We start from the raw sequence: 19,316 nt of genomic DNA on the forward strand, positions 1-19,316 counted from the left end.
ATATTATTATTATTGTTGATAATAATGCACTAATAGATTTGTTGCTGTAGAAACAGCCACATACAAGCCACATCGGAACAGAAAGGTCTAACTTATCGTATCAGTTAACAATGTCTGTAGAATCGATGAAACAGTGGACTGTTAAATAAACAATTTTCTTAATTCGCGCAGCTAATTCATAAACTTTACTCATAGATTACGCAGATGAGTAGGCCTGATTTGTCGCAATACTGAGTCATTCTGCATTACAGGACATACACAAACCATGAGGGGAAATGAGTTTGTTGAACTTCAACCAAAGGTTCATTAATTGATCAGTTTGCTTTTACTATTTTTGCCTCTATTACTTCCAATTTGCCGTTCTGGTATATGGTCTCACGCGCTCCCGGCTGAGGACCCAAAGGCATCATTATCATCACAAGGCTTTTGTTCCACGCATCAGTCTATTCCCATTTACAGGTTAACAGACTTGCGGAAGTTAGCACCAGGGTAAATAGCCTGGTCACCAAGCTCCTCCTCGATTCGGAGAATCTGGTTGAGCTTGGCGAGACGCTCAGATCGGGCAGGGGCACCGGTCTTGATCTCGCCAGCACGGAGACCGACAGCAATGTCAGCAATGGTGACATCCTCAGTCTCGCCGGATCGGTGAGAGACCATGACACCCCAGCCATCAGCGTAAGAGTCCTTGGCAGCCTGGATGGACTCGGTCAGAGTACCAATCTGGTTGACCTTGAGAAGAAGGGCGTTGCAGGACTTGAGCTCGATGGCCTTCTTGATACGCAGAGGGTTGGTGACAGTCAAGTCATCACCAACAATTTGGATGTCCTGGGTCTTGGAGAAGTAGCTCCAGGCCTCCCAGTCGTCCTCAGCGAAGGGGTCCTCGATGGACACGATAGGATACTTCTTGCACAGCTCTGAGTACAGGTTGGCAAGCTCCTCGTATGTAATCCACTTGGTGGGGTCTGACTCGGGGTTCTTGAAGTCAAGATCGTACTTCTTCTCCTCGACCTTGTAGAACTCGCTGGAGGCGACATCCATGGCGATCTTGATCTTGCCGGTGTAGCCAACCTGCTCAATAGCATCGGTGATAAGCTCAAGGGCCTCCTCGGCAGTTTGAATATCGGGAGCAACACCACCCTCATCACCGACGTTGCCAGCGGATTGGCCATATCGCTTCTTAGCCAAACCCTTCAGGGCCTGGTAGACCTCAGCACCCTGGCGCATGGCCTCGGTGAAAGTGGGCGCCTCACTGTAACCGCGTTAGAAAATAAAGAAGCTTGAGAGGAGCGTATCGAGATACGTACGTAGGAACGATCATGAACTCTTGGAAGGCGAGACGACCGCCAGCGTGGGAGCCACCGTTGAGGACGTTCATGAAGGGAACGGGGAGGACGTAAGGCTTCTTGGTTCCGGCGAGGTCAGAGACGTGAGCGTACAGAGGAACGCCCTGCAGTAAGTGGTTAACTGAAAAATTCATAGTATAAAACCCATTTGTTTCAAGCTCACCTTCTCAGCAGCACCAGCCTTGGCGACGGCCAGAGATACACCGAGAATAGCATTGGCACCAAGCTTGGTCTTGTTGGGAGTACCATCGAGCTCGTTAAGGAAAGCATCGACAGCGGACTGGTCCTTGACATCGAGGTTCTTCTGGATAAGAGCGGGAGCAATGACGGTGTTCACGTTCTCGACGGCCTTGGTGACACCCTTGCCACCCCACTTGGACTTGTCACCATCTCGGAGCTCGCAAGCCTCGTGCTGACCTGGATTATCATGAACTTAGCGAGTGCATACGGACAGTAACCGAAGGGGGCCGGGACGAACCGGTAGAGGCACCGGAGGGAACGATGGCACGGTGGAGGCCAGTCTCGGTGACGACGTCAACCTCGACAGTAGGGTTTCCACGGGAGTCGTAGACGGAGCGGGCGAAGACCTTCTTGACAGCCATGTTGACGGGTGATATGTTTTCTAAGGGTCGTTGGGTTAATTGGTATGCCTTTAGGGTAAAGGTGTGAAGGATGAAGAGGAAGAGGAAGAAGAAGAGGGAGAGGAGGGGAGCGGGGAGATGCAGAGGTGAAAGAAATTATATAGCAGCAGATTGGGAGTGGAAGGTTCGACCGATGGAACGGCCGGCGCTTCAACGGGCAGTGCCATGATAGAGCTGAGCGCCGGGCAATTGGACAATAGCAGTGCCAGCCAGTGCCAGGAAAAGTCACTCAATGATGAGTGGGTGAAATATGCCTCAACGCTGCCCAGCCCAAGCCAGCCCAGCAACGGAGAGCGGTTTGTTGTTGCTCATCACAGCCATATCAACCAAACCAATCCCAATCAAACCAGCTCATAGCATTTTTTTGGTGGGGGTTTTCTAATCGGTGAGGTGAGGGAGGGGTGACAGGAGGTGGAGGGGTTTGGAGGGGGAGGGGGGACCAGCCCAAAGAGCTCCCCAAGGCTCAGGTTGCTCTGCTTTGCTGGTGTGTTGTTGCTATTGCTGAGGGGCAGTGGAGGGGGTATGGGCATTGATAATAGCTGTGACTATTCTATCTCGATTGAGACTCACCTTAGGTAAAGTGTTTATGTATGAAATGTATGCAATTGGAGCCAGCAGAACCTGTCTAGAGGCAAGAGAGAATGATGATAAAAGGATAAGAGGTATTGGATGCAATGAAGATGAGAAGGAAGAGAGGGAGGGAAAAAGATGGCCACAGGAGGGGAGCACAAGGTGTTTATGAATGGTTTCCAGAAACCAGAGGAAATGCGTCGATCCATTAATAAAAGCCAAAAGTCAAAGCTCACTCCTCAAATAGGAAGCCCAGCCCAGTCAACGGTCGACACGAGAAAGGTATGATGAGATGTACGTAGCCTCCTGCCTCCCATCTCCCGTCTTGTCTGTCTGCACGATCTTCCATGTCTCTCTCTCTCTCTCTCTCTCACCAAAAATTACCTGCGAGGTGGGGTCCGATTGACCTTGGAGGGGTGAAAATGATCTCACAAATCTCACCCTGGCCAATTCAGCCAGAGGAGGGGTCCAAAAGTCCAGGTCTATCCTCCCCTGGACTGGGCTCAGGTCCCACTCTACGAAGCTTTTAGTTACAATCGCCTACGGAGTAGATCCAACCATCCCACATTGCCAAAAGCCACCTCAATGCTTCGCCGCTCACCTTGAGATCCATTGACATTGTCATTACTGTAAACGGCCGACAAGAGAGCACGCTAAGGTCCCAGTTAGCTACATGGGTCCTCAAAGGACGTCAAACATTGCTACAGTATGTACTCCCTGTGTGCTAGATCGGCGTTGGCATTGGGTGATTACTAGCGATATGGAATTTTGCCGCCTTAGCATGCTATATTTCACGCCCGCCGACACAGCGCCGCACCGAGACCGAGAGGAGACGAGAGGATGGAAAACAGACCGAGAAATCATAATCAGCGTGATGACGAGATAGGCGCCTCCACACCCCTTCGTTAACTCTCTCATGATGCTGTGCATAACATCACCTCCACGTACAACAGTCCGTTACATACAGCTCGATGCAGGCTCATGTTTCGCTCCCGTTGATTCCCGGCACCGCGGGCTCATCCTGCCCGTCGTCCGCCGCATCGCTGCCCCAGACTCGCCGTGCCGGCTCGAGGGCGTCTTCCGGTTGGACGATCCCCGTCTTGATCGGAAGCCAAGTTAACCAGGTGCAACAAGAAACGAGACGAATTCTTCCCAGTCCCGGAAGGCTGCATGTTGAGTATTGTGCATAGCGGCATGGCTATTCATTAGTGTAGTGTAGTTGAATGGCGGCTCTTACAATGCCTTGCTTGCAGGCTTAACCATGTTCCTGCTTCAATCGGGCATGTTATTTCAACAAGACACTCTCAGAATTGCGTTGCGCTTCGCTCAATTGTCGGTCAAGGCTCCAGAGTCGGTCGATGAAAGTTGATATGTTCTGATAAACATGGATGCTGATGGAGTGACCTGAGTCCGTGCCTATCAGCATCTCATGAGAACCTACAGCCAACAAGAGACCGGAGCCATCCCACCCCCCTCGCATCTAGGTGGGAAGTTGACGTCTGGATGCTTGTAAGGCCGAAGGCGTGGTTTGATACTGTAGAGCGCGATATTAATGCAATGTATCAAATATGATCTGACTACAACCACAACTGGCAGTCTACAATTAGCCCGAAACAATTATCATGCGTTGCTGGCCTGTGGGTATAGGTGGGTATCCACGAAGCGACAAATCGATTCATCTCAATGTTTTATCGTTATCGACATGCTATGACAGCCTCCCATTTTTAATTGAATAATCCTTGTTCACATAATTCAAGATCATAATGCTGCCCACCCGTAACGCCGTATGTAGCAACCCAAGTCTATCCTCAGCTTCCGTCACTTAGAAGCGCTCCTTCATTCGTGCCGCAACCGTTCGGAGGTTACCGTATACCTTGCCAGGCGGCTTGCCGAGAATCAGGCTCACAACTGACTCCCGAGCAAGGTGGATGTTCTTGAATCCACCCAGGATGTGAATCTTTGAATCAGCAAGCACGATTCGGGTTCTACTGGCGTTCTCTATAGCAAACTTGGTCTTTCCATCCTTTCCAGCAATTCGTCCAATGGCACGAGCTTGGCTGTCGCCGTGCATTGTTCGCACATCCTTAATCTCGAAAGTTTGGATGTAGAGGTCGTCGAGTCGCAGCAGCGCGATGGCATCGTCCACGTCAAACCCGAGAGTGAACGCCTTGACGAAATCTTCTCCTTTTTGCAGTGCCCCAGTATCAGTGGTATGCTTCGATGATCGCAGCTCGACTGTCTTTCGCTTGATGTTCATTCGACATTGTAGCTTGAGGTGCTCGACCAGAGGAGGGTAGATAGAAGTCCATGACTGTTTTAAAGGTGTCATTCGGTGAGGAGGAATAGGAATCTTGCGAGTTTCCACCCGGGTAACTGGGTCCTAACAACGTTATTAGGATCATTGAAACTCTGCATGGCGGTGTGGGAGTCTCACAATATCTCTGGCGGGCGCAAATCGAGGCCGTCCTTCCTCATCGATAGCCATTCCATTCTCATTGCTCTCCTCCACCGGCACAAGAACATTCACATCGGTAGGAAGGGCGTCAGGCGCATCTAAAAGGAACTCCTCGTCGTTCTCTGAACCAAAATCAGATTATGTTTCCACGACTCTCTTGTTTCAGATTTTTCTTCTTTTCATACCTTCAACTGGGAGCGAAACGTCCACAGCGGGCGGGGCATCCTCTGCGTTCTTCAAAGCGGTCGGCGCAGGCATCGTGGATAATGAGTGAGTGAGTGGCTTTGCTTTGCGACAATCCTCTTGCAATGGGGTTATAGGGCTGTTCTCGAGGCAAGTATATATGTTGAAACTTTGGTCGCAAAAAATTCGTCCGAGTCAAATTCACACAGTTCTAAGGGTATCAGAGGTTGGTTTGGTGGGGGCGTTGACTTTCGAGCAAACTGATCAAAAATTTGTGTGGCTTATCGTAGCTTATCGATTGGTCTTCTGCCTCCAGTAGCCAGTGGAGGCGCGTCATGGAGTGACTTTTCCAACCAGAAACCATGGAAGTGCAGCTTTGGTTAGCATTTGCAGTGACGGAATCTGTCGTTCATTAACGCCGACCAACTCCTCCTCCGTAGGGCTTTTTCCCTAGAAACTACAACAACGCAGTCCGTTTTTGCTTTGACTTCGCCTAATTTACGTTCTCGGTGTCGTCTTGTTTTTTTTAGTTAGGCACCATGATGCTGGAATGATGGCCAAGGGTATCCCCTCTCCTCTGATCGGGCGTTGCTTTGGTCTCTGCTTCAATTCTTCTCCAGCAACAGTCTCTTCGGCTACCATACGTCCTCTTGGAGAAATCAGTCGGAAGTGGTCATTTTTACCGGCGACGGTCGTGCTCTCAAATACTCGATTTCTTCATTCCCACCGAAAATATCAGACTTTTGATCCAATCTCAGACAATGCCTTGTTGCCTGTCACGCCAGCCTTTTCATTGCGCCATGCAATTCAAACTCGAACATCTGTTTCCGAGCGAATAACCCCTCTTACAACGCACACCTCAACTCGTAAAATATCCCACTGGGCATATTGGTCATCGAAGCCCTGGCAACAGCGACGATTGTACAGTGGTAGTGGTAGTGGTCAAGGTAATGGGTCAAAATGCTCTTGCGGCAAGGATATCACGGATGTTTCCCCCACACCAGCTAAAACAACAGAAGATCTGAAAAGGGTCAAGGCTTCGACATTGAACGAAACAAGCAAAAATGCTCTCAGCCAACCCAGGAAACAAGACCCTACAGGGCCGGATTCTGAGCCAGTCTCTTACATGTCCTATCTACACCTGCCGAGAATGCCCCATCGGCCAACCAAAGAGGAACTGCTCGAGGCCGCCAACGGCTTTTGGCAGCGTCTCAAGGTTCGTCTAAAATGGGTGTCGATTAGAAGTATGAGGCCGTGGAATATTGATGAATGGGGTGCTTTTGTTTCATGGTTTCTTTTCGGCCACCTCGCTTGGATCATCGTCGGCACAACCACATTCTTCTCCCTGATCATTTTGTCAATCAACACTGTTGTTGCGCAAGGTATGGAAGTGTGTTTCGCACCAAGAATCTACATGCTAACGTACACCAGAAACACTCGCGCAATGGGTAGGTGACTATTTGACACAGTCTGCTGGCGTTACCGTTGTTTTCGAGTCTGCTATTGTCCCCAAGTGGCGTGATAATGTTATCTCTTTCCGCAACGTTTTTGTGTCCCGACGACCTGGCCAAGGCGACGTCTCGTCCGTAAGCAAAGGCTCGTCAGATGCTGCCGCCGAGGCTGCCGCTGGCCGCAAAGCAGATTTCGTGGGAACGTCTGAAACTGAGGACGATGGAAACTACACTCAATTTGACGTCACTCTTTCAACGGTCAATGTCACGTTGTCATTCTTGAACTGGTGGAATGGCAAAGGACTGTTGAAAGATGTTGAAATCAAGGGTGTTCGCGGTGTCATTGACCGAACTTCAGTGACATGGCCAGCCGAGGAGGTTGATCCTCTGTCATATCGTCACAAGCACCAACCAGGAGATTTCGAGATCGAAAAGTTCAAAATGGAGGACCTATTACTCACCGTTCATCAACCAGGCGGGTTCCGGCCATTCTCTATCAGCATCTTCTCTTGCGAGCTGCCCCAGCTTCGCAAGCAATGGCTATTTTATGATTTCCTTTCGGCCAACCACATGTCAGGGTCTTACGATGGTTCTCTGTTTACGATCCATCCCCGACAAGTCCACGGCGTGGTACCCAGTGGTAATGGTGACCCAGAAGCTTCCGTTGGTTTTGGTGATCCCAAGGCGTGGAAAAAGTTCAGTCGGCTCCGAATTGATGGTTTGAAGATAGACCATCTCAACCGCGGTGTTGAGGGGCCTTTTGGCTGGATATACGAAGGGAATGTCGATATTGTTGCTGATGTCATGTTTCCCGCTGACACCGACGAGAGCATCACCAAGGTCATGGCCGACTTCTACGATCAGCTTGAAGAAATCGTCGACACAAATAGGCACCGCTTCATGCGCAACATCCAAGAGCAAGGCCCTGCTCTTCTTACATCAGGGCACCTTTCAGACTCAGCTGGAGATATCCACGGCGAAGAGCCACCCGTCGAGCCGCAGACAAGTGATGATGAGCGTCGCTACCTCATCATGGACCTCCGTATCTCCATGAACGATGTCAAAGCTGCAGTTCCTCTCTTCACCAAGGATATGTCATACGTCAATCAGGCATTGGTCCGCCCTATCGTTGCTTATATCAACGCGAAGAAGACATACATCCCAATCAATTGCCGTATCGTGAAACGAGCCAGCGACTTCGATGGTAGCTGGTCGATCTTTGACTGTGGTCTAATGAACGATATGTCAGCGGAGACATATGATGCATTTGCGAATGACGTCGAAAACCAACAGAGCCGAGTTCGGCGGTTCAAAAAGGTTGGGTTCTGGACCTTGTCGCTTGCGGTCCATGCCCTCTTTATGGGAATGGCGGGCAATGTGGTGTGAGTTCCCTGTCACGGCCTCCTGCTCTGCTCGGGTATAAATGGAGCATGGGGGTAGAATGACGATACGTGTGCGACTTTGTATATTTTATCGGCGTTGTGCAAGAGCAACGACTCGTGTAGAGGGAAAGCGACAAAGGCGTTAAATATTGGAAAGTTTATGATACGGCTGACGGTGGCTGGCGTTGGTGGAATTCTATATATGAACGATGAGGACCTCGTCCATGATTTTACTCTATTGCTTAATCGCTTATAGGAGCAACATGATAGGCGGCAACTGATGAGATGCCCTTGCCGTAGTGGCAGCCTTCATCACATGAAATAGCATAAGTTGCCTCCGGTATACGAATGAACATGATCTATGAGCTATGCAGTCCAGGTTCAACAGTGTTCCATTTCTTCCAGTGTCTTGCAAAGCGCCCTCTAGTTTTTATCTAACGAGTTCTGAAATGAGACAATAATCAACATATGCCTCAGATGCCCATGGCGTCTGATCGTCAAAAGCAATTCCATATACTAAGCCCGTATGAAGAGTATGTTAAGAGCACGAAAGCTGTTCTGTGAAGCTGGTTCTGCATCGTTCTCATCTATACTCTTGATGCCCTCCACTCTTCCACGTATTCACCATCTTTTGAGTCTAAGGCACACCCCTCTCCGATCCACCACCCTCTCTCTCTGCTGCCCTTCTTATGTCCGAGCACCCCAAGAAGCCTTCATGGCTGTATCTTGAAACCACCAAGCGTTTTTTGCGTCAACGGCATGTCTCGAGTTGCCCAGCTCGGCGAGCAGTCGACTCGATGGATTAGGGGGCAGATAGGTATGAGTTGAAATGGGAAGCTGTGGTTTAGCATCTGGACGGAAGCTACCCTTGCTGTATTGTTTAACACTTCACATAAAATCATCACTGGAGGAAAGTCAGTACAATGTCTCTGCGTCTGTCTCGAGGGGGTACTAACTCTCCAAAATCATCAGCATCGTCGTAAGTCGTTGTGTCGGCGGTGTTAGCGCGACCGGTAACCAGGGACGTCTTTGTTTTGGCAGCCTTTGTCTTCTTGCCTCCTTTATCAGCAGCCTTCTCCTCTCGCATCTTCTCGTTGCCCAGGGCAGTCATCGTACTGGCCAGCTTCTTGATCTGTTCGCTAGGCATATCCTTAGCAAGAGCCTTTGTGAAATCCTGAAGAAACAGGCTGTAGTGGGCATTCTTCGAGTTGGCTGAGATGATAGGAGTAAGAGTGGTGCGGAGAGTCTCGAACTGAGCCTTAGTCTTGGGCTGGAAGAGGGGCAGTTTGGAAATGTCGATGGTCTTGGTTGGGTCGTTGGAATCGACGACGACAGTAGCAGGACGGGACTTGGCACGACCGGCGCTGATACCAATATCTCCAAACATATCGGCGGCGTGTGCGAGATCGGCTTCCTGTTCGGTGCGTCGGAGTCGCTCGCGCTTCTCGGCCTCTGTCTCTTCATATTCCTCAACATTGGCGGCACCGGCTCTCTGTTGTGCACGCTCGGCCTGGTGTTCAGCAATTCGCTGACCTTTAGGTTTCTTTGCGGCGGCAGCGGCGGCAGCAGCCTTCTGCTTGGCCTCGGCAGCCTTGCGCTCCTTCTCACGCTCGGCCTCGGAGTCGTCATCGGCGTCCCATGAATCTAGAACCTGTTGATGAGGAGAAAGGTGTCAGCGATTCGAGGGTCAACGACACCTACCAGGTTTCGGGGCAAAGACTTACATCACCATCGTCCTCTTCGTCGTCAAACTTGCGTCGAGAAGCGGCACCAGTACCAACAACCGGGGAGCCGGAGGAACTGCTGTCGTCGCTCTCTTCGTCGTCTGAATGCGCTTGTTAGCTATTCATGCTCTTGAAGGGCGTTGCTTGCCGTGCAAGCATCAAACACAACGACCCTGCAAGAGTCCATTTCACTTGAGACGTCACAGTAGTCTGTATAGGTTCCAGACTACTGTTCGGGAGGTGCTTATACGTACCCCACTTCTTAGGAGGCATGATGTCTGTTCCTGGTAGTATGGTACAGTATCGCGTTTGGTGGTTAAGGGAGTTGAAGTAGGGTGGGATTTCTGGGGTGCGAGGATGTGTGAAGGGTAAGTTTTGTGTGAGTTGTGTGAGTGTGGGTGGGTGTTTGATGCTGCGGTACAAAACGGGTCGAAGACGGATCTTGAAAACAAGGAACAAAGGAAGGGAACGTAAAAGGCAAACACTAAAGGGACCGGATTTAATCCAATATCACCGTCTGGTACTTATATATGTACACGAGAAACGTTTCTGTCTAGCACATACTATTCATGTATCTATAAAAACTATATATTTGGCATTTGCCTTTCAGGCAGAAAGCCTTTACTCCCAACCAGCATATTGAAAGTCGGATGGAGGGGTTGTCGATCTGAAGTGGGGGGATTTTTTAGTGTGAAAGTTTTGCCCGATTAAAAAAAAGAAGAAGAATTGGCGCAGTTTTCTACACTCCAAAACTCTCCGTCAATCATGATACACCCGCGGCCAATTTTATTTCAACATGGAATAAGTAAGACTTTTATGTGATGGCATACTCGCTAACTATGTTTCCCTGTTTTATTCTTTCTAGTTAGTACTTTCAATGCTGTAAACCCTGGGATTACACTTGCACTTACTTCACCCATTTCTGTGAAGGTGGTGAGAAGGGCTAAGTCCCAGCTCTGAAGCTACGTTGTTTCTTCTACAGCACTCTAATGCCGTTTTTGCCTACTATTATTCGAACCCCTGGAGACTGGATGAGTTACTACCCTGACATCTGATGTTGTATGCCTTCGCGGAGGTGACAAGGTCTCCGTGTTATAGTGTACTAGATTTTTATCATGACATACCCGGTACCAATAACACCATCCTTTATAGTACTTTTTATAGTAATCTACCTCACAGATGAAATGTGCTCATCACAGATGAGTCAATACACGAGTTTGATATGAGACATATCAGGTGTCGTACACTTCATATGGTATGTCAAGCTTCATCGTTCTTACCAAGAGAGAATTTGTCGAGAATACCTGCATCGCTGGGACTAGACCACGATGTATCCATGTAAGTCAACATCTTAGCATCTCCGGGTTTAAGAGGACTCGCACAAGCAGCTGACCACAAGGCCTTTGATTCATCCAATGGATAACTATCAGGATCCCGGAAAATCCCCAGTGAGTTTGAGTGGCCAAGCAATAATGTCAACTGTGTATGGAGTGTTGGTATCGAGAAATCCCGATACCAGCTGCTGTATCCGCATCAGACCGGCGTTTAAAAAATGCTCCTAGATGAGTGGGCAAGTTTCCAAAGTAGTCAAAATAATAGGACCGTTTATAGCACGTGCCATCAGCCTCTTGGTTGATGTCAGATCGCGAGTGATTCCTAAGCCAGGATTCATGATCTCGGCTGCGAATGCTGTGTAGGTAGTCAACATCCGAGTCCTCCCGATGAGCCTCACTCACGTGGTAGCCAAACTTTTGAGCTGCAACCAACCAATGACGGATCTTTGTCATGTTCCCGATCAGGTCTTCGGGAATGTCTTTCTAACGTTTCCACTGACTGTCCCAGTTGCTTGGGCCCCTGCGGACCATCGTAATTGACAAGGACTTAGGTACCGCTACTGTACTCGTCTGAACGGCCTGGCTGGGTTGGACTTTGACAGTTGGCCCCAGTTCTAGTTAGCGGCGGCCACGGTGTGCCGCAGACGCCGCTCACCTTGAGTACTTGTCCCGGTCTGTCTTCGTGCACTTCCCCTTGGTAACGTCTCTTGTCAGCAATTTCAACGCCGAATTAGAACGGCGTTTGGAAATATTACTGATACGAAGACCAGAATTTTCTCGTTCTCAACCGGACCCCTGGGGTATGCTGGGGATGGCGTCTGACATGCAGACACGCCTCTCTGTAGGCTTATCTCTGGAATATATATATAAAGGTTCACTTGGACCTCATCAGGCCGAACCTTCATTATACTATCCTTAACCCAAAGATTCAGCTCCATCAGTGATAAGCTGAGGCAGATACCTGCAATAAGTATACCATATACCGAAGACACCACAAATCTTGCTCGCCCCGATGTTGTCTTTCCAAATTCAGCACAGCCAAGCCTCACGGCAAGCAGCGAAAGCTGTCGCACTTGCGTTTGCTCGAACCAAATCTTCTTCTTCATCTATGGCGAGAGCTCCTACAGCTCTTCGAGCCGGTTGTGCCGCTTCCCAGCAACATCGGCTCTTCTCCTCGACACCCACACACCAACTTCGTGACTTCTTTCCGGTCAAAGAGACGCCACATATCCAGACGACCAAGCCAGCCTGGCCACACGAAGGCTACACATATGATGAAATGTTGGCGGTCGAGCCCGCTCATCGACCTCCCCAGACAGTCGGTGACTATACAGCCTGGAAAATTGTCCGCTTTGCTAGATATTGCATGGACAAGGCCACAGGCATGGACCGTGATCAGAAATCCGACAAGACCAAGCCGACTACAGCCATTGAGGCTCAGAAGCCACTCACCGAGGCTCAATGGGTAAGCTGCAACCCGTATGTGCAACATATCACGAAAGATTAGACTGACAAAGACAAAGTTGATTCGATTCATCTTCCTCGAGAGCGTGGCGGGAGTTCCCGGCATGGTTGGGGGCATGTTGCGCCATCTCGGCAGCCTTCGACGCATGAAACGAGATAATGGCTGGATCGAAACACTCCTTGAAGAGAGCTACAACGAACGAATGCATCTTTTGACGTTTATGAAGATGTGTGAGCCTGGTTGGTTCATGAAGATGATGATCATCGGTGCTCAGGGCGTCTTCTTCAACAGCCTGTTTGTGTCCTATCTGATCTCGCCCAAGATTGTCCACAGGTTTGTCGGTTACCTTGAAGAAGAGGCTGTTCACACCTACACTCGTTGTGTCAAGGAGATTGAAGATGGCAACTTACCCAAGTGGAGTGACCCCAAGTTCCAGATACCTGACATTGCTATCCAGGTGAGTACTTATCGATACCTGTATGATGAAATATTCAATATTAATACTACTCTAGTACTGGAAGATGCCACAAGAGCACCGTACGATGAAGGACTTGATCCTCTATATCAGGGCTGATGAGGCAACTCACCGAGGGGTCAACCACACACTTGGTAACCTCAACCAAACCGAGGATCCAAACCCATTCGTCAGCGAATACAAAGATCGCGAGCCGCCCAAGCCTGCACTAAAGCCAACCGGCTACGACCGCGTCGAAGTCATCTAGGGTTGTCACAAAGCGATCACCAACATTAGCCGAACAAAGTCTCGTGGCATAGGACGAGCTCGTACGGATTGTCTTGTCTCATTTGCTCGGAATGATCGGAAATTCTTGAATCGAGTATTGCAGTTCTTGCTTGTTTACACATGATACCACTGGGAAACAGGAGTTCAACTTGGGAGGAGTTTGCTTGGTTATTCAACCACGAATTTGCATTTGATGGCGTTATATCATGGAATCCCTACTCTTGAAGATATTAGAAGCAATGTTTTAGTTGGATAAAAGAAGAAGAAGAAGAAGAAGAAGAAGAAGAAGAAGAAGAAGAAGAAAACCATATTCCAGTGGTACAACGGTTCGATTACTTCAACCACAAACCCTCTACTGCATGTGAAGTTCGTGCCGCCAGAATGGTCTTGAAAACAATACTTACTCACAAACGGCATACACGTGCAACAACAACTCGGCAAAAAAAAAAAACTCGTATACGCCTCTGCATCCTTAGAAGGGGCCTGGTAATAAATACGTAAGAACAACCTAAAGAATAACTATATCACTTTCAGGAACTTTCACCTCAATTTCGCATGTCGAGCTTCCTGCCTTTCCGGGCAAGGTGGGAACTAGTTCGCGTTTATTTTAGTACAAGGTAAGGTACATTATTTAATAAGCTTCTTTTTCTCCGGTCCGGACCCGTCAGCAAAAATTCGAAATCTGCCTTGCGAGGATCCTCAAACGCAAAGGAAGAGTCGACTGTCGGCTGTCACCGAGCATGGCAGGGGTCTGCGTGATAAGCTGAAACTGATGTCACGACTGTCTCAATGCTTACCGAATTGCTCCCGTCAGCACGCAAACCATCCTCTCTGCCTCTGACGCGAGGAGAAAAGAGAGCACAGCCTTGGATTGTGGGGTCGGATCGTGGGCCGCGTGTAAGGCTGGGGGCGGTGTAAGTGGGATATACAAGTACGCATTCTGTCATGGCATGAATATGTGTTTCGGGCAGTATTCACACGAATGGGATGGTGAAACATCAAGTAAAGCATGCAATCATATCACCAACGCGAATCCATTGTGTTGGTTTCTTCTCCACCTGGTTACGTTTACCAACGTGTAGATTTTAGAGGTCCGAGTAATATTCTGTCTGGCCGGCTTTTTCTCAGGTACATGGAGGCACGCTAGAAGCATCACTTCTTCGAGAGGCAGTGCAGAACTTGCATGGTGGATGATGATCCAGGGACGGGTCAGAGGATGGTCTATTAAAAGCTCGTACGATCGAGTTATGTGCTCTTTGCGGCTAGCAGAATATTATTGTGATATGGTCATCAAATTATGTATGGGCATTCCCTTGCCTGACAAGCCCACTGAGTGGAATGCTTAAACCGACAAGTTTACCAGGCAAGACGCTGTTTACACCCATAAACCGGTGCCTGCAGCGCAACGAATGATATAAAACAGGATAGGACTGAAATATGACTCAAACTGCCCACTGTCTAGGTCAGTAGTTACCTGTGCTTCTATAAGCAACTGGAATCTGCACATGAGAGAAAGTGACATGAAACGACGAGGTGATTGCGGAGCTTTCTCTTACAACCCTTGCTTGCGATTTGCTGATTCGATAACAAGCCGCGTACCGGATATTGATGACAACATTGAGAACCACCAATCCAGATGAGCAGGACACATGGCAAGGAGTGTGTGCCTATTTAATATTTACGAATTGATTCAATGAAGGCCCAATGAACTTGCGATGAAAGTTTATATTTATATATATGCTGAAATAAAATAACAAATAACATAAACCACATGTCTGCCTGAATGAGTAATAACCGTTACAACGCAAGTGATACTGATGGCCCAAGTTGCGAAATGAAACTGATGAGGTCTTTTTGATGTTATCTCGGACTTATTAATGAAGGCAACTCGCATTGAGCTCATTTCCTGCCTTGTCCCCTTCGCATCTCTTGAAACTTATCTCATCCCAATAAATAATTAACACAACACTGTTAATATCGACTACCCCATGTTGACTTAGCGATATCACGATTGTCATCAACCTGGAGAGCAAGTCTGCCTCGCTTGCAACAGGTCAAACGATCCCAAATACTGTTAAAATTAGCAAACCTCGGTACTTGTCAACCCAAAACTACCTCCCTTACGGAGTACCTATCATCCATACTAACCTCACGCAAACAGCTGTATGTACCTGACCTCATGCCCAGGGCACACTAGCTCTATTTCTCATTCGTTCGACGTGTCTCTGCACAGCCCTCCACACCATTCTGGCCCTACATAAACGTATCCCACAGGAAGGGAGAATCTTGCGCGTTTAGACGCCTCTACTGTACTGTAGTACATCAGATCTGACGCACCAAATCCCGTTTCGTGTGGTTGGCCTTTTAATTGGTATTCTGGATGAAAAGGGACCACCCACATACTACACAGAGTACAACTCCCGTCCCTTACATTCAAAACTACTAAGGTACCTACGGGCCAGCACTAGGTAGGCGCCCGGCTTTCGCCCTCTCTCTCTTCTCGTCCCAATAGAAGCTACCAAGAGCGGAATCTTCCAGAGTAACATAAATTGTCAGAGTCCTGGCCCCTAGACCAGGTTTAGCTCCTATCGACGCTGCTTGCTTTTCTTCGTGCCGTTGTGCTGTGGTACGGATTACAGGACAATACCCGCCCGCCAACCGCAACCCACCCGCCGCAACCCAAGCAACTCATCTCCACCATCATCTTCGTCTGCGCACCCAACGGACTACAGCAGCATTCCCCATCCTCCATATCATACACAAAACAATACCGATTTTCTACACGTCGCATTCATCTACTTCGAACTACACCGTTCCCGCCCAAACTGCGCGTTTCGCAACCCCTTCCACGCGTCGGCCGCCGTGATAGGACAGTCCCCCGCCCATTGCATCACCTTGAAAGCGCACAGCCCCCGGCATCGCCACGGTGCCTGAAGGCTGACTCCAGAGTCTGCCTTGTCTACACTATTCTACAGTACTTCGTCTGCTTCTAAACTCGGAAACATCATGGATCAACAAGCTCAACGAGGCCGGTCCCCTTCGACTGGCACTGGCCATCAACAGCCTCATATAAACCATTCTCATTCCCCGTCGCCGGCGCCCTATCAGCATAACGATCCATCCATTGGCCTTGGTCTCACTCTCGACCAGTCCGCTCAACAATCTTACGAGGCCTTCAACAGTTCAGGTTTTCTCAGTCCTCAGCAATCGCCTTCTTTCCTTCCTCCTGCGCATCAACAGAGCAACTCCTTCGCTCAAGCCAACTTGTCCGACCCCGCTATTCTCGACCCCAATAACACCACCTCATTCGGACAGCAGCCTGCCAGCTCCAACACTTCGCTACCCTTCAATAACCAGGCTCAGGCAGCTTACCTGTCGCCGAACCTTAACGATAACGACTTCTCTCTCTTTCCGAATACTAGTGGCCAGGGCGACCAGTTCAACGCCCCCTTGTTTGACCAGTCTACCCTCAACCCTAACGACATGAATACCATGGCGTCGCAAGGGCATCACTCGCCCACCCCTCCTCATCTATTCCAGCACGATGCTCAACAACCTGGTTCTGCTCACCAGTCGCCCGCCTTTAACCAGCACCAGTTCTCTTCACCACCCAACCATTCGCGACATACTTCACTCGGCCCAGCAGATGCTTTGCTCCCAAACCAGATAGCTGATTGGAATCAGCCTCAATTCCAGCGCCACCGTCGCACGCCCTCTGAGTACTCAGACGTCTCGTCCGTGGCACCATCACCGAACCTTGTTAGTGCCGAGTCCTTTGAGACTGATATTGGTGGGCACTCGCCCGCACACCATCCTTCTGATGGCAGTCTGTATCAAGAGGTTTTGAGTATGGGTAACTTTAGTCTCTCCGACCCTCAAGTCGGTGGTAGTCCTGGACACCAGGGTCGTAGTCCTTCCCATAGTCCCGCAATCAGCCCTCGCATTGTTCCTCAGCAGATGCCGGACCTGAACCAGCTGAATCAAAACAGTTTTGGTTTGGCAGGTACTCACAATCCATATGGAGTTCCCTCTACCTATCCTGACGTTTCAGCGCCCGTCGAGGCCTTCCCTTCCCTCCAGCCTTCGGGCGCTGATTTGTCGTCGATGGCCCCTCCTGCGATCAACATTGACTTTGCGCCTACAAACGCTAAACAAGGTGCTTTTGATACTCCCAAGTCTCGTATGGATCAGGATTCTCTGACCCCTCCAGACAGAGGTATGTTTGAGGCCGAAGCCATCGCTCTTGAAACTAGCTCACAAATCTTAGGTCGCCCCCGATCCCGTCCACGTGCAGTGACAGACCCTTTCCATCCCGGAGGCGGTCTGCTAGGTCGCCAAGGAAATTCCAACATCGTCTCACCTTCCCTAGGCGCCGACTTAGCAGCAAGAGCAGACTCCAGATCTTTATCTCCTCTGGACAGGCAAGGAGGGACTTCACCGTCCAGGAGAAGACAGTCCACCTCAGCTGTACCCAACAACGTTATCGCTCTCAGACTGGCCGATCCTGAGTACCAGAACAACCAGGACAGCGGGGCTGCCAAGCGGGTTCAGAAACACCCTGCCACTTTCCAGTGCACATTGTGTCCCAAACGATTTACGCGTGCTTATAATTTGCGTTCACATCTGAGAACGCACACAGACGAGCGTCCTTTTGTGTGTACAGTGTGCGGAAAGGCATTTGCTAGGCAACACGATCGCAAGCGACACGAGAGTCTCCACTCCGGAGAAAAGAAGTTTGTATGCAAAGGCGATCTCAAGGTTGGAGGTCAATGGGGATGTGGGAGAAGATTTGCTCGTGCCGATGCTCTAGGCCGTCATTTTAGGTCCGAAGCTGGCCGCATCTGCATCAAGCCTCTATTGGATGAAGAAATGATGGAACGACAGCGACTCTGGCAACAACAACGGATGCAGCAGAACATGGCGCAGAGCATGGCCGTTGCATCCACTATGCCAATGGATGGCCCTATTTATCCTATGGATCCCTCTGGCAACCCAATGCTTCCAGCGGCTCTCTTGGCCCAGTATCCTGCATTAGCTCAGCTGAACTGGTCTGCACCTGATGTGAACGCTGGCATGGACGACGAGGTTAGTGGTCGTTCATCCTTTGATGCCAGCGACTATGACGAAAACGAAGACGGTGGGTATGTGAGTGGCCCAGGCACGGGGTTTGGTGAGGGTGGGATGGGCCAAGGCTTTGGTGAAATGGGATACGCGAGCGACTTCGGGGGCCGGTAAAAATGGGATCACTGGCCATAAGAACATGCATACATTGTTGACGCGATCAATGCCCCCCCTTTTGTTTCTTTTTCTTTTTCAGTTATCGGCGTTCTTTACCTTGCGCCTTGCTCCTTTCTCTATCCCTCGAGGAATCTTTGGTTTCTACTTCACAGACGTCTTTTGGATATGCTAGATGCGACGTGGTTACTGCATCACAACGATTATACATACAATTGGATCCGGCGTGATTTTGATCATTTTTTGTTTCCTATTTTCTTGGGAGGAGTGCTTGGGTATAGACGATATGCGCATAGATACCAAATCTAGTCTGTTCTGTTCATTCAATATGACGTGTTTTATTTGTTATTTCTCGTTCCGTTTGACTAGGTTTCATAGGTAGCTGAAGCTTGCTTTCAGATCTCGATCTGCATGTGGCCATACATTCTGGCAGTTGATCAGACAATATCAACAAGTATAGTAAAGATTTTGATTACTTGAAAACAGAAATGGTACTTGGCCATCCAAGCAGACAGTATGAACGATATCGACATCTAGGTTACACCACACATTGACTGGACCCCCTTTGTTACTTTCGGCCAGCCTTGACTTATGGAAGCCCCCCCCTTCCTTGGATATCTGGTAGAATTTGGAGTAAGAGATTATAAAATGCCAAGTCAAACCCACGAATGATAATACCAACGCCTTGCAAAAACACCGCACTGACTTTCCTTCTCCGCTTTTTCAACACATCCATGGGTTGATGACCACTTCGTTTCTTGAATTAGAGTCATAACCGGATAGCATATACA

At 49.3% G+C, this 19,316-nt stretch overlaps 6 protein-coding genes across 20 annotated transcripts; 3 read left to right on the plus strand and 3 right to left on the minus strand.

Annotated features, from left to right (window-relative positions):
* Nucleotides 1-264: 264 nt before the first annotated feature.
* FVEG_01481 (enolase) lies at nucleotides 265-2,792 on the minus strand. 3 transcript variants are annotated; one of them, XM_018888481.1, is made up of 5 exons: nucleotides 2,555-2,792; nucleotides 1,822-1,965; nucleotides 1,507-1,760; nucleotides 1,305-1,447; nucleotides 265-1,249 (listed from the first exon to the last, which is right to left on the minus strand). In XM_018888481.1, the coding sequence occupies exons 2-5, from the start codon at nucleotides 1,943-1,945 to the stop codon at nucleotides 454-456; spliced, it is 1,317 nt and encodes a 438-aa protein (XP_018744395.1). In that variant the 5' UTR covers nucleotides 1,946-1,965; nucleotides 2,555-2,792; the 3' UTR covers nucleotides 265-453. The 3 variants fall into 3 exon arrangements, with proteins under 3 accessions (XP_018744395.1, XP_018744394.1, XP_018744396.1); XM_018888480.1 differs by lacking the exon at nucleotides 2,555-2,792 and having other exon boundaries at nucleotides 1,822-2,302; XM_018888482.1 differs by having other exon boundaries at nucleotides 1,305-1,965.
* On the plus strand, nucleotides 2,746-8,882 carry FVEG_01479 (hypothetical protein). Of its 4 annotated transcripts, none has more exons than XM_018888473.1 (3): nucleotides 2,746-3,260; nucleotides 3,335-6,574; nucleotides 6,624-8,882. In XM_018888473.1, exons 2-3 carry the CDS (start codon nucleotides 5,743-5,745, stop codon nucleotides 8,027-8,029), a joined length of 2,238 nt encoding a protein of 745 aa, XP_018744387.1. In that variant the 5' UTR covers nucleotides 2,746-3,260; nucleotides 3,335-5,742; the 3' UTR covers nucleotides 8,030-8,882. The 4 variants fall into 4 exon arrangements, with proteins under 4 accessions (XP_018744387.1, XP_018744389.1, XP_018744390.1 ...); XM_018888475.1 differs by having other exon boundaries at nucleotides 2,829-4,886; nucleotides 4,951-6,574; nucleotides 6,624-8,762; XM_018888476.1 differs by having other exon boundaries at nucleotides 2,829-4,338; nucleotides 4,455-6,574; nucleotides 6,624-8,762.
* FVEG_01480 (pre-rRNA-processing protein PNO1) lies at nucleotides 4,097-7,991 on the minus strand. Of its 3 annotated transcripts, XM_018888478.1 has the most exons (4): nucleotides 6,596-7,991; nucleotides 5,195-6,537; nucleotides 4,989-5,131; nucleotides 4,097-4,934 (listed from the first exon to the last, which is right to left on the minus strand). In XM_018888478.1, exons 2-4 carry the CDS (start codon nucleotides 5,265-5,267, stop codon nucleotides 4,377-4,379), a joined length of 774 nt encoding a protein of 257 aa, XP_018744392.1. In that variant the 5' UTR covers nucleotides 5,268-6,537; nucleotides 6,596-7,991; the 3' UTR covers nucleotides 4,097-4,376. The 3 variants fall into 3 exon arrangements, with proteins under 3 accessions (XP_018744392.1, XP_018744391.1, XP_018744393.1); XM_018888477.1 differs by having other exon boundaries at nucleotides 5,195-7,991; XM_018888479.1 differs by having other exon boundaries at nucleotides 4,989-7,991.
* On the minus strand, nucleotides 8,297-11,322 carry FVEG_01478 (translation initiation factor 3 subunit J). 3 transcript variants are annotated; one of them, XM_018888471.1, is made up of 5 exons: nucleotides 10,661-11,322; nucleotides 10,004-10,606; nucleotides 9,750-9,850; nucleotides 8,982-9,676; nucleotides 8,297-8,929 (listed from the first exon to the last, which is right to left on the minus strand). In XM_018888471.1, exons 2-5 carry the CDS (start codon nucleotides 10,020-10,022, stop codon nucleotides 8,914-8,916), a joined length of 831 nt encoding a protein of 276 aa, XP_018744385.1. In that variant the 5' UTR covers nucleotides 10,023-10,606; nucleotides 10,661-11,322; the 3' UTR covers nucleotides 8,297-8,913. The 3 variants fall into 3 exon arrangements, with proteins under 3 accessions (XP_018744385.1, XP_018744386.1, XP_018744384.1); XM_018888472.1 differs by having other exon boundaries at nucleotides 10,004-10,596; nucleotides 10,661-10,858; XM_018888470.1 differs by having other exon boundaries at nucleotides 10,004-11,282.
* On the plus strand, nucleotides 9,765-15,070 carry FVEG_01477 (alternative oxidase, mitochondrial). 5 transcript variants are annotated; one of them, XM_018888469.1, is made up of 7 exons: nucleotides 9,765-11,087; nucleotides 11,149-11,442; nucleotides 11,592-11,780; nucleotides 11,854-12,548; nucleotides 12,607-13,005; nucleotides 13,061-14,823; nucleotides 14,882-15,070. In XM_018888469.1, exons 4-6 carry the CDS (start codon nucleotides 12,096-12,098, stop codon nucleotides 13,268-13,270), a joined length of 1,062 nt encoding a protein of 353 aa, XP_018744383.1. In that variant the 5' UTR covers nucleotides 9,765-11,087; nucleotides 11,149-11,442; nucleotides 11,592-11,780; nucleotides 11,854-12,095; the 3' UTR covers nucleotides 13,271-14,823; nucleotides 14,882-15,070. The 5 variants fall into 5 exon arrangements, with proteins under 5 accessions (XP_018744383.1, XP_018744381.1, XP_018744382.1 ...); XM_018888467.1 differs by having other exon boundaries at nucleotides 9,765-11,792; XM_018888468.1 differs by having other exon boundaries at nucleotides 9,765-11,780.
* Nucleotides 15,071-15,218: 148 nt separating this feature from the next.
* Nucleotides 15,219-19,074, plus strand: FVEG_01476 (hypothetical protein). 2 transcript variants are annotated; one of them, XM_018888464.1, is made up of 4 exons: nucleotides 15,219-15,383; nucleotides 15,452-15,758; nucleotides 15,847-17,506; nucleotides 17,558-18,980. In XM_018888464.1, the coding sequence occupies exons 3-4, from the start codon at nucleotides 16,297-16,299 to the stop codon at nucleotides 18,523-18,525; spliced, it is 2,178 nt and encodes a 725-aa protein (XP_018744378.1). In that variant the 5' UTR covers nucleotides 15,219-15,383; nucleotides 15,452-15,758; nucleotides 15,847-16,296; the 3' UTR covers nucleotides 18,526-18,980. The 2 variants fall into 2 exon arrangements, with proteins under 2 accessions (XP_018744378.1, XP_018744377.1); XM_018888463.1 differs by having other exon boundaries at nucleotides 15,452-17,506; nucleotides 17,558-19,074.
* Nucleotides 19,075-19,316: the final 242 nt, after the last annotated feature.

Source organism: Fusarium verticillioides, chromosome 1 (genome assembly GCF_000149555.1).
Source record: "Fusarium verticillioides 7600 chromosome 1, whole genome shotgun sequence".
NCBI classification, from domain to species: domain Eukaryota; kingdom Fungi; phylum Ascomycota; class Sordariomycetes; order Hypocreales; family Nectriaceae; genus Fusarium; species Fusarium verticillioides.

Excerpts from the sequence above, each read along its gene's own strand:
- FVEG_01478 (XM_018888471.1), bottom strand. Across the intron at positions 9,677-9,749 it reads ACGAAGAGGACGATGGTGAT|GTTCTAGATTCATGGGACGC; the intron begins GTAAGTCTTTGC and ends CCTCATCAACAG.
- FVEG_01477 (XM_018888465.1), top strand. The coding sequence starts at position 12,096 with ATGTTGTCTTTCCAAATTCAGCACAGCCAAGCCTCACGGCAAGCAGCG. Across the intron at positions 12,549-12,606 it reads CACTCACCGAGGCTCAATGG|TTGATTCGATTCATCTTCCT; the intron begins GTAAGCTGCAAC and ends ACAAAGACAAAG. Across the intron at positions 13,006-13,060 it reads TACCTGACATTGCTATCCAG|TACTGGAAGATGCCACAAGA; the intron begins GTGAGTACTTAT and ends ATACTACTCTAG.
- FVEG_01479 (XM_018888473.1), top strand. The coding sequence starts at position 5,743 with ATGATGGCCAAGGGTATCCCCTCTCCTCTGATCGGGCGTTGCTTTGGT. Across the intron at positions 6,575-6,623 it reads CAACACTGTTGTTGCGCAAG|AAACACTCGCGCAATGGGTA; the intron begins GTATGGAAGTGT and ends AACGTACACCAG.
- FVEG_01481 (XM_018888481.1), bottom strand. The coding sequence starts at position 1,945 with ATGGCTGTCAAGAAGGTCTTCGCCCGCTCCGTCTACGACTCCCGTGGA. Across the intron at positions 1,761-1,821 it reads TCCCTCCGGTGCCTCTACCG|GTCAGCACGAGGCTTGCGAG; the intron begins GTTCGTCCCGGC and ends ATGATAATCCAG. Across the intron at positions 1,448-1,506 it reads AGGCTGGTGCTGCTGAGAAG|GGCGTTCCTCTGTACGCTCA; the intron begins GTGAGCTTGAAA and ends CACTTACTGCAG.
- FVEG_01480 (XM_018888478.1), bottom strand. The coding sequence starts at position 5,267 with ATGCCTGCGCCGACCGCTTTGAAGAACGCAGAGGATGCCCCGCCCGCT. Across the intron at positions 5,132-5,194 it reads CGTTTCGCTCCCAGTTGAAG|AGAACGACGAGGAGTTCCTT; the intron begins GTATGAAAAGAA and ends ATTTTGGTTCAG. Across the intron at positions 4,935-4,988 it reads TTGCGCCCGCCAGAGATATT|GACCCAGTTACCCGGGTGGA; the intron begins GTGAGACTCCCA and ends TAACGTTGTTAG.
- FVEG_01476 (XM_018888463.1), top strand. The coding sequence starts at position 16,297 with ATGGATCAACAAGCTCAACGAGGCCGGTCCCCTTCGACTGGCACTGGC. Across the intron at positions 17,507-17,557 it reads TCTGACCCCTCCAGACAGAG|GTCGCCCCCGATCCCGTCCA; the intron begins GTATGTTTGAGG and ends CACAAATCTTAG.